The 12,468-nt window shown below is 24.1% G+C and overlaps 1 protein-coding gene across 1 annotated transcript in view; it reads left to right on the top strand.

Moving 5' to 3' along the window:
• The window catches only part of LOC129609505 (uncharacterized protein DDB_G0287625), a 56,075-nt gene that overhangs the window by 30,671 nt on the left and 12,936 nt on the right, over positions 1-12,468 (top strand). The window contains exon 2 of the mRNA XM_055521447.1: positions 7,112-7,215. Coding sequence (XP_055377422.1) covers positions 7,112-7,215 — 104 coding nt within the window. The remainder of the gene's footprint in view (positions 1-7,111; positions 7,216-12,468) is intronic.

Here is a 12,468-nt window from a genome sequence, read left to right as displayed (position 1 = left end):
GCGTGTTTATCTATTTTGATTCAACAATTTTTATAGTAAAATATTTTTATTTTAAATAATATACATATGTATGTATTCGAAATGGTTAATTATGTTGTTTTCTTCGAAAAATTGGATTTTTGATTACATTTTGAATTGACGTTATATTTATTATATATTGACGTATTACTTATTAGGTACATGATCCCTTAAGCCTTTTGGCAGCCGCAATGAATTTCAGATATAAGTATGTATGTGTATCTTTGTACCAGTGTGGACACACATTAACTTAATTATAGACAATATTACTGATTTGTTAAATTCTATTACGTTTTTAACACTTGTATATTTGCTTGTATGTGTTGTAGGCTAATGAAAACTCTTAAAACATACGTACATATCTGGCTTTAATGTGTCCAACATAATTTTTACTCTCAATAAAAATTAAATAAAAATATTTTTTTCTGATTTAAAAATTCAATTATAAAAACAATTTTTTGGCACATCTCTGAATCTATTTTAGTCATTTATGGACTTTTATAAATAAAGAAAGAAAGTAAATTTTAAAAACTAAGAAGATTAGAAGAGCTAGTAATAAAATCTTTGTTTTTTTATTTTTTTCTCATAAAAGAGGAACAACAAAATAATTTCATTAACACAAGTTAACAGTCGCGGTAAAATATTTTTTTTAAATTATCAAAATTTAACACTGTCAAGTAGGTGCACTTAAGTGCTATCACTACAAACTGTTTTTTTAACAAAGTGTGTACTCTTTTGTTGAAAGTCAAATTAGTAGCTTGTGTAAGAAATTTTTTTTATAATTTCATAAAATATTTATTTTATTTTTCTTTATTTTTAATTTTGTCATTCATCATGAATTATTTAATTGTTGCCGCCTTAACTTTTTTCACGTGAATACATTTAGCTACATTCGTATAACAAATACAAAATCATCTTGTATTTAATTTTTTTTTGTTTTGGTTTTATAATATATTTAAAATATTTTACAAATTAATTATTTTTTATTTTTTTTTTTGTGATAATTAACAAGTTTTATTGAGTGGAAATACGGATTCACTGATTTGTTTACAGTTTCAATTATGACGTGAATTGTGACATTAAAAAATTTACGGAAATATAAATTAAGAGTTTTAATAGTTTTTGGAATAGAATAGACAACGGTATTATTGTGTTTCAGGACAGAAAAGTACTAATATAAATGTAGGTCATTTTTTAAAGTTTAAATTTTAGGGTGTTTATGTTTGTAATTAAAAAATTATTATGTTTTAGTTTTATTTATGAAAAATGTAGTCAACAAATCCGTGGTTTGCAAAACAGCACAATTTAAGTCTTTTTACAATTTAATTCTTGAAAGCGTATATTTGTATAACTTAAGATCTAAATAATAAAAACGATTTGGTGAAAATAATTTTCTTATTGCCATACCATATAATTTTGCATTTAGGGGAAATATTAGAGTAAAAACTCCAAAATTTGTTTAAATGTATAGGTGGAATTTGTTTTGCTAATTAATTTAGTTAAAGCATAAGATGTCAGTTTCTGTTACATTCGGATTTAACAGAAATTCGATATTACTGGCAATGTCCGATAAATAGGAAACCAAAAGAAGATTTAAATTGTACACGTAGTAGTAATCTTATTTTATTTTCTCGACTTTGAAGAGCTATAACTTTTTGAAAATGGAGAACATGAAAATAATTTGCTGTAGGGAAATATTATCTTCATAAGGATTTATTTGCGTATAAAATTTATTTTTTTTTGTTTATATTGAAAGGTGTAAAAATTTTTTTAACAAACGGACAGATAGACGGAAGGAAAAGTAACTAAAATTTTTTGAAAATATTCCAAAAAGTAATGAAATTATAAATTTAACTTTAAAATTATTGGTTCTTTGTGCAGTAACCAAAACATTTATTCTTATATCTTACTTGAATCTATTAGAAATAAATTAACACAGTCACGCATATTCTTTCACCATTTTATGATTGTTAATTTTTGATTATTTGGCGTTTTTAAATGCAATGCTTTCAAAATATTTTGTTTTTAGGAATAACTGATTTTGTTTTCGAAAATGTTTTTGATTGTCAACTCGGTAAGAACCAGTTTTAAAGTTTGTATATTGTTTTTTACTTTTTTTATAAAAATTTATTTAATTAATTTTATAATTAATTTACAAGCACACGCTTCTTAAAATTAAATTTTGTTTATAATAATGAATTGAGCGGTTCTTTTATATTGAATTTATTGCTTAAAAAAATCCAACTATAAAAAATTCTTTTTGTAATTTTTAATAATTTTTATACCCGCCTCTAACATACACTGTTTTATTGTTTTACGCGTATGTAACACCAAGAATGAAAAATTCTTTCTTGATGCGACTTCAAGTACTATATACTCGTACATATATACATATGTGCTTGTTCAGAATCAAATTCCAAGTCGATATAACTATACCCGTCCGCTCATCTTTGTGTTAATTTGGAAACACAAAGAGCTGGAAATTTGGAATTTGGCATATCAAGAAATACGAGTATGCACATTTTTATTGCACGCACTTCGGTATTGGAAATGAACAAAATGTACACCCACACTCGGTAGTGGTTTTAAAAAATTAACAAAATATGGTCATGCAACGTATTATTGAAAAGCTTTTGGAAGACTCAACAAGTTTTGTTGGAAAATTTTTTTGAAGATCAATACTAAAAGATCACGATTTCTGAAAAGTCTAATACATTTACCGATTGTAATAGTTCTTAAGTTTTGAGTTAAGAAAGAAAAGTCAATGTTGAATAGGCGATTATAAAACTTCACCCAAATTGAACGTTTTTACTCGGTTTTTTTGAATAAATAAATACGTACACCTTCTAATAATAACTAAACTCGCAACGGCTACATGATAAAGTCAAAATGATAGTACATTTTATTTATATATTTGCTGGCTATGTAGCCATATTTTTTTTATAATAAAAATTGAAAAAAATTTAAAAATTTTAAAACTAAATTTATTTTTAGTTTTCGAATCAAAAAGCATGCCATGCCTCTTTATTTTTTTATTCCAAATTAAAAAAATTGAATTTAATTAGCATTTTAAATACAAATTTGTTGTCATTGAATAAATTTTTATATCAAATTTATAAAATTTTAAAATTGATTTTATTATAAAACAATTTCCCCCAGATGGATTAAAATCCAAATTTTGTAAAACTTTACGTTTGCAACATTTGTGTAATGAAGCGAATGAGCACGATGGATCTTTATGTTGCTGTGAAAAATGAATACTATGAAATTAAGTTGAAAAACTACAGAAATTCGAAAAATAAAATTATGAATTTATGAATTGTTAGATCTAGAAGCTTCTAAGAAAAGAAAAATATTTCATTCAAACAAATCAAAACCCATTGATTATATTGTTGGTCGGTCATTCCGCCCGGTTGGTATTTTTAGTTTTAAAATCATACTATTTCTTATAGACAATTTTTGGACACTGTTGCACTGAAACAAAAACAATCATAATAAATTTTCAATTATTAAAAGTTGATTATAAATTTAGAATTTTAAAGAATATTTTAAAAATCGTGTATGTGCAATAAGTTCCATTGCTCCCTATAGTTTTAAATGATTTGAAGTGACAAGTTATTAAAATTTTTTACAATTTTAATGTTTATTTATAAATTTTCTTATGCTTTTTTCCTTTGATAAACCAAAAAAAAAAAACAAAAAAAAATTAATGCTTGAAATGAAAAATTGTGCATAATAAGTTTTATTTGAATGTGTGATACTTTCAAATTTTTTTATTTTTCAAGAAATCCCATTAAAATAGTAATACATTTTGGTATTTGTGACATGGCAAGTACAAAAATAAATTTATTACACATTAAAACATCTTCAAGAGTGCAGTATTACAAATAAAATTTTCATATATTATGCATAAATATTAAAATATTCATGTTCACACACATCTAATGTAGCAAGTATGATAATAGTTTATAGCAATAAATTATTTTATTAGAGATTAGAAATTTATTTGTTGAATCAAAATTTTAAGAAAAAAATAAATATGTTATTTTCCATAATTATATAATTTATTCGGAGGAATAGTAAATTATGTCTATATGTCATGTGTTCCCAAAATGATTCAGATCCTAAAAAATATTTTGCTAGATTAATAAATTAAAAAATGTTAAAAAAAACTGCATTTTATAAGCTAGGGGATTCAAAATTACTTTGACGAATAGTAGAAGATTTTATATTTATAAAAAATCTTAAATTATAAGTATGTGTTTTTATTTTTTTTTTTGGTTTGACCAAAGTTCAAGTATTTTTTGATAGACTGGCGTATATTAATTTGTCATAACAAAATTTGGCATTTCAAAGATTTGTATTTAGATGCTTTTGAGGGCCTTTGATTTGACAATTGAGTAAAAATTTCTTTTTAAAATATATAGTTATACAAAAGCTTGTTGAAATTACACATTTTTGTTTAAAAAATCACAAAAGAAATTTTAAAGCCAAGTACGCCAAATTATGCAGTATTATAAAATAAAGTTGGGTCAAACCAATGGTTTGTATTGTAGCACTTTTCCCTTCAACAAGTGAAAATACTGCTTTTAAAAACAGTCTATGTATATCCACCACACTATTAAAATTATTTTCATTTATAAACGAAACTATTTCTAGGATTGCATGTATTTAGGATGAACCATTTATGCAGTCTTTGAAATAAAGCAAAAATTAATATAAACAGGGGTTAACATAACGTTCGATTTTGAGGGTTAATTGTATGAGTTAAGAAAAATAATTATATTTTTTAATGTCATGGAATTTACCGTTAACTTTTTGCGTTTATACAAATTTGAAAAAGCTTGCGGTTTCAGAAATATAAGGTGCCAAAAATGCAAATTTTACAAATTTCAAGAGGCCATAACTTGAGAGGCGGTGGAGATGGAAAAAAATTTTCTTCTAACGAAATGAACTACTTGTTAATGTCTAAAAGCCCCTAAAATTTCAAGCTTGTACAGGCTGGGGTCTAGAAGAAAAACGACATCAAAAATTTGGAAAAAAAGGATTTTAGATAACGGTAAATTTGAACGGCCATTTTGTTTTTCTAAAGTTTAACTATAGTATACCGCGGTAGGGGAAGCAAGCTACTGCCTTTCTGCGTTGGCAAAATTTCAAAAATGCTTATGGTTTCATTGCGACAAATAGTTAAAATAGGCCATTTTTAGTGCTTTGGGGGGGTATAACTTATAGAGGGGGGGAGATAGGTAAAAATTTTGTTCTACGAAAATAAGTTTCTAGTAAAGATCTATGTACGTATTAAATTTCAGCTTTCTATCTTTAAGAATGTAGAAGTTTTGTAAACAGACACACGGACAGACGGACGGACGGACGGACGGACGGACAGAGTGAAACTAATAAGCACTTTTTTTCAAAATTTTTTTGGAAAAGTGCTAAAAACATGTAGGTAGATCATAGACTGCCTGTCATATATTATTTGCAAATGCGTCATAAGAATTTTTAAAACGCGTACTTAACATTCGTTAACATTTCGTAATTAATTTATTAATATTTATTAAGTTTTTATAGAGACAAGTTCATTACATTCGGATTTGAAAATTGTGGGAATTTTCAAATAAAAATTTATAGGAAATTTAAATATGTAAAATAAAATTTTTATTTTACTGCAAATATTAATGATTGCTATTATCATTGATTAATTGACTTTTTAATGTAGATAATAAAAATTTTGAGGTTAAGTAAGTTGGGAGTTAATGGGATAACTTTTGATAAATTTTTTTCTTGTTATAAAACTGAAGAAAACATTAGTGTTTGAGTAATAAATCTCATAAAATCACGCTAATATTTGGAAAGTTTTCCGTTTATTATTTAAAGATACAAAGCAATCAATTTGAATTTATTATACAATAAAGTAAAAAGTTGTTTTTGAAATTTAAAATTTACTTCTAAAAAATTTGAAACTAAATATAAAATTTTGTTATTGGAGTTTGAATACATTTTATTTTTTTATTTGTCAAATAAAATTTCTATCTTCTAATAATCTAATGTATTTACATCGCTTTTTAAAACCATAAAATAAATTTAATATAAAATGCGTAGTGTTGTCGCACTGCGATGAAAAGTATTTTGTATTAATTTTTGAGGGTCATGTTATTATAAAAATTAAAGATTTTCTACAACTTGTACATTTTTACCATAAAAAATCTTAAAAATTAACTTAATATTATCTGAATTTCATACATAACCTTAAATTTAAAGAAAGAAAAAAAAATAAAAAAAAAAATTAATTGTTTTATATTAAGACAACATCAATCAACTATCAATCAATATAAATCGAAAACATGATAAATTTATTTTGTAATTAGAAAAACCGCGTAACGTACGCGAAATGTACATAATTTTGTACTTAGTTACTTTTTATTTTGTATTGCAATTAACGCGTTTTCTGTCGAATTCTTAATTATTTTTAAATAACAATACTTAAGTCAAAAATTTAAAATCTTAAAAACATATTAAGACATCTTAAAATTGCAAAATGTTGAACAAATACGCTATGTCAATGATGTCAAATAATATGTAATAAAATTACGTTTGCATCCACATATATATGAAGGCGAAGAATCGATATTATAAATATATAGATTGTAATTCACATGGATTATATTCTTAAAAACGTCAAATTTATTGCACAGAACGCAGACTATTTAAATTTTAAGTCTTATGCAAAAGGAAAAAAATATACTGCAATTTAAAATTTAACGCAAATGTCAAATCACTTTAGCATTAAGCACAAAACATTTTTTTTTTGTATTCAAAAATTAATGGTAGTTTTCGAAATTGCAAATCTTTTTTAATGTTTTATTTTATTTCTGATTTAATATTTAGAAAATATGAATATTAATGGTAAAATTCACAACTTAACTTACGCCATACCAAACGCAATTAAATGTCATATTAAGAACATAAACAAAACTGTTAATAGGCAAAATTATTTATAAGTAATTTATCGTGTTTTTTTTTCTATTTTCTTAAATTTTTAATTTAAAAATAAAATTGAATATGAATTTTTCTTTTTTTTTTTGGTTCTTTTTAGCCATACTACAACGCACCACAGTTGAAATCGGACAAATAAAGTTTCAAGGAGTTGCTACATGCTTATATTTATGCATGGATAAATGTGGTAATGTTTTTGGATCGGTAAGTAAAGGTTAAATATAAAATTAGTATAATATAAAAGAATATATTGTGGGTAATTCACTTTATAGGAATAAACAGAAGTTGAATTTAAATAGATTCAGAAGTTGTTAATCCTTTATTTTCTAATTATTTCGTTTTGAATGGAATGTTTTTTCGCATTTTTAATTTTTACACTTCATAACCGATTTATTAGAATTTCCAATTTATGATTGACTTACACAGATTATGTACAATTACGGAAAAATTTACATAAATTCTCGAAAACTTATGCAACTTTGCTTAAAAAGCAATTCTATATTTCTTTCGAACATCAAATTTTTGTCCCATCAATTTCATTTTAAATTTTTTGTCAAAACTTAAACAAACAGAGATATATTTAAGTCTGCTAATCCGCTATGGGGACACTCATGCTCAAAATACAATTTCGAACTTTGTTATTATTTAATAAATAAGAATGCGATTCGAGGAATACCTTATTTCACCTTTTCGGTCTTTGAATTCTGATGTTTTCTTTCGATTTAAATACAGAACATTTGAGAAATCACTTATTATTATTAAGGCTTTATATGTATGTATGCTATTAAGGCTTTATATAGTAATGCTTTACGTAAATCAAATTTGGCGTTAGTTTCGATTTGTTTTAAAAACAAAATTAATTATTGCTAATTATTGCGTATATTTTTTTGATAAATTTAACAAAAAATATAATTAATTTCTGTATATACACATAATGTCGAATTAAAATAAATTTTAATCCTTTTAGAATGAATTTTATATAGAGTTCATTTATTATATTAATATTTAAAATAAAATAAATAATAAATTAAATACTTAGTGAAAGGATTAAGATTAATTTTTCTATAAATCAATAAGTATTTATAAATAGATTATGCAAGTTTAACTAGAAAACTATAATAATTCAATTAATGTTATAAAAGAATTTGAGTAATTTAATGTAGCCATTTGTCATTGATAATCAGCTTTAACATTTAGAATTGCCATAACAAATTGTTATTAATTGAACTTCCTGCGTTACAAGTATGTTAATTGTGTTTTTCTTTTTATTTTTTAAATATCAGACAACTTTTGATAAGTTAATGCATTATTAGGCATTTTCGTATATTTAAATGATTTATTAAATAGTAATTAAGCAAATGTTTAAATTTATTATTATAACATCAACTTTATTTTATCTACATTACAGTTTTATATTTTATAATAATGCAAATAAAATTAATGATTTAAACTTTTAAAGTAACAATAATTAGGAATTTTATTTTATTTAAGAAATCAGTCGCCATTTGAGTCACAGTACATTTATTTTAATTAGAATTATAAATTTTAAAGTAATGGAATGTGATTGTACAATGATTATAAATAGGTTAGAATGACATAAATAGGATTAAATTTAAACATGAGATTCTAAAAGATTTTTATTTTTTTTTTCTATGTTATGTTTTTGTTATACTCTTTGAGTTTGAAGTTAATTATAGTGTTATAAAAATTTTAATTTTAATTGATTCAAAAATTTCCTGGAAAAATATATTAAAAAGAGCAATAATTCTAAAAATCTTGTTTTTTATTATTAAATATTTTAGCTCCAGTGAAATATGTAATTCAATTACAACTTTTGAAGTAAAACAAATAAAATAAAAATGATTAGTTAAAACAAACACGTGTTTTTCTAAATATTATCGTTTATACTCAATTACTTTTGGTTATTTATTGAAAAATGGGATGAAATTGCACTCATATTTCAGTTGCAGTCGATTGAAATTGCACTCGCGTAAATTACTTTTGTTTACACTTACATAAATTATTTGTTATAACACTTTATATTTGATATAAACATGTAACTGCCAACTTGTCAAAAATTTTTAATTGCTATTATATTTCTAAAAATGACTAATATTAATTTATGTAGCTACTTTTTATTAAATAAATGTCAACATTGACTTTTATTTTATTTAGTATGTGTGTTTTTTTTACACCTAAATTGTTGTTACTAATTAAATATGTTGTAAATTACAATCAAATCTTGTTGACATGCTATTGAGACAAGAAATGAAGGTCGTTTAAGGTGAAAAACTAATTTATTATTATTTGTTGTGATTTAAATTTAATTTATTCATTTTTAATTTATCAATAAATATATTACATTGAATTTATAATATATACGAGTTAAATTTTGTATTATGCAATTTTATCAAATAAATTTAAATCAAGTTACCATTTTTGGATTCAATATCAGTTAAAATTAAATAAGAGAAATTTCAAAAATAATTTGAAGAATAAAACGGAATTAGTTTCTGAAAAATTGTTTAGCAACGAATATTTTATTAATATTAATTTTGGAGTCGGTTTTGACCTCTATAGTTGAATATCGACACTTACAATTGGTTACATGAGTCAATTAGTTTTTGGAAATAAAACTTTTCTTTATTCAATTAATCAACTGTTACTAAATTGGACCCTTTAATATAAATTTTGAGAAACTTTCAGATTTTTTAATTTTCTATTTCTCATAAACAGAAAGTATTAATAAGACAATACTCGTATTCACTGCATGTTCAGAAATTTCAAAAAAATATTTTTATTAAGATCCAGCGTCCTCTCTACTTTTCTGTGATTCAAGTGATGAGTACACACATATAAATAGACAGAATATTGATTTGTTTTGAAAACATCGGGTACTTGTTTTAATTTTGACTAGCGGGTTGTTCACACAAATTAGAAGTGTAGATGGAGTATGTAAGTGTGTGTTCGAAATTCTGTAACATATTTTTGCTTTTTATTTGAAATTATGTTGGATCCATGTGAACCCGATTGAGGGTTAATACATTAAAAAATGTAAAAACCTTAATATATGCATATTTTAAAAAGATATTTATGATAGCTAGAAACAAAAATTTTTAATTGCGAAATTAATAAATAATTTAAATAAGAAAAAAAATTTGTAGTTTATAATACAAAAATATTTCGAAAATTTTTGTTGTGAAATACAAATAGTAAAATTTTTTGTTTTATCCGAATTTATTTTTATTTCTAAAATTTATATTATAGTGATTTGAAATTGTATGTTTAATATCAAACTCCGCAACGTAATATGAAAGTTGTGCGTTATATATGAGATGCGCATACTTTTAACTCGATAAAATTTGTACCACCAAATTCCAGATATTAGGGTAGATAAAAATATAAATAAAGTTGGTTCAAACCAATGGTTTGTATTCTAGCACTTTTTTCTTCAACAAGTGAAAATACTGCTTCGAAAAACAATATATACGATAACCACACTGAAAATAAATTTTCATTCATATACGAAACTATTTCTAGGATTGCATATATTTAGGATGAGAGGTTTATGCAGTTTTTGAAATAAAGAAAAAATTAATTTTAAGAGGAAATTAATTTTAAGAAAAATAATTATATTTTTAATAGCATAGGATTTACCGTTACCTTTCTGCATTTATAGAAATTTGAAAAATCTTGCGGTTTTGCTTATATAAAGTGCCAAATATTCAAATTTTACAAATTTCGAGTGGCGATAACTTGAGAGGGGGAGTAGGGGGAAAAAAATTTTCTTCCAACGAAATGAACTATTTATTAATGTCTGAAAGCTGTTAAAATTTCAGACTTTTACAACCTGGGGCTTAGGAGAAAAACGACATCAAAAATTTGGAAAACATGAATTTTATATTACGGTAAATTTTAACAGCCATTTTGTTTTTTTAAAGTTCAAGTATAGTATGCCGTGATAGAAGAAGTAACCCTCAACTTTTCTGCGTTTGTAAAATTTGAAAAATGCGTATGGTACTACTACAATAAATAGTGTTGAAAAATGGCATTTTCAGGGTTTTGGGGGGGTATAACTTTTAGGGGTGGAGGGAGGGGGTAAAAAATTGTTGTTTACGAAAATGTTTCTCGTAAAGATCTATGTACATATAAAATTTCAGGTTTCTATCTTCAAGGGTGTAGAAGTTTTGTAAACAGACACACGGACGGACGGACGGACAGACGGACAGAGTGAAACTAATAAGCACTTTTTTTCAAAAATTTTTTTTGAAAAGTGTTAAAAATGAATTTTTAGAACAAATCAATACAAAAGTTATATTGACAAGAAAAATGTATATTTGTATACCTAATACTTATAGATTAAAAATTTGTACTCTTAATTTTGTAATAATTACATAAACCAGTTAAATATATTAATTTTCTGTCAAAATAGTTGAGGTGCATATTCAATTTAATAGGTCCTAAATATAAAGAAAATTATTGAGTGCTAATATATGCCTTGTTTATTTCAAATACAATACTTGAACCAACTCGGATTCACTTTACCATCCACTTCATACACCACCAATACGATACGTTACGAATGTGAAAATATGAGGGTTATCACAAATACTGATAGATTTTCTAATATCAAATTTTGTAACAAAAAATGTTTCGAAATCTTAAAATTATAATCTAAAAATTTTAAAATAAAATTTTCCCGTATTTTCGAATTTGCTGTTTACAAAACCTTAAAAAATCATGTTTTGGAAAACTGATTCCGCCGAAAATAAAAAAATTTTGATAGATTAAAAACAATTGATAAATATTTGACATTGACACTTTCCTAATTTAATTTTGAAACTCAAAGACTTGTAAACATCATCGTATGAATCGTACACCTACATACGTATGTACGTGCCTTATTTAAACACACCCAAGTTTTTAAAATTGAATTGCAATTTTTTACTTTCACAAAAACGGAGAAATTTAAATTGTTCAAAGAAGACGAAAATTATTTCTATTTAAAATTATAACAAAACTTTATTTACTCAAGAACTATAATAAGTTTGCTTCTATATGTAAGTATATATGACTAAAAATATATGTAAACAAATACAATTCTATAATGTCAGCATGGCGCTATCGTTTTAGCTTTTTCTTTTTTTTTTGAAATTGAAAAATTTTGTCAATTTAAAACTGAATTATAGCTTTAAGTGGTCGCGGTACTTCTGTTAGACTACTAACATTTATTCACTGGTGACTAGATATAAATGTTTAAATATTTTATTTGTAAAATTAATAATAAACTTCTATAATATTGGCTATTATCTTGAGTGTGTCTCATACCCAGGCTATAAAAAGAAATGTAATATTTTTTATATTATTACTATTTTCTTTTCTTTGGGATTGTATAACAACTCCTTGAGATTTTAGAGTCATGCATAAATAATAATAGTGTACATTTTTCATAAAGAA

This window comes from Condylostylus longicornis, unplaced genomic scaffold, assembly GCF_029603195.1.
Source record: "Condylostylus longicornis isolate FDR11 unplaced genomic scaffold, ASM2960319v2 ptg000004l, whole genome shotgun sequence".
NCBI classification, from domain to species: domain Eukaryota; kingdom Metazoa; phylum Arthropoda; class Insecta; order Diptera; family Dolichopodidae; genus Condylostylus; species Condylostylus longicornis.
This window is presented reverse-complemented; position numbering and strand designations above follow the sequence as displayed.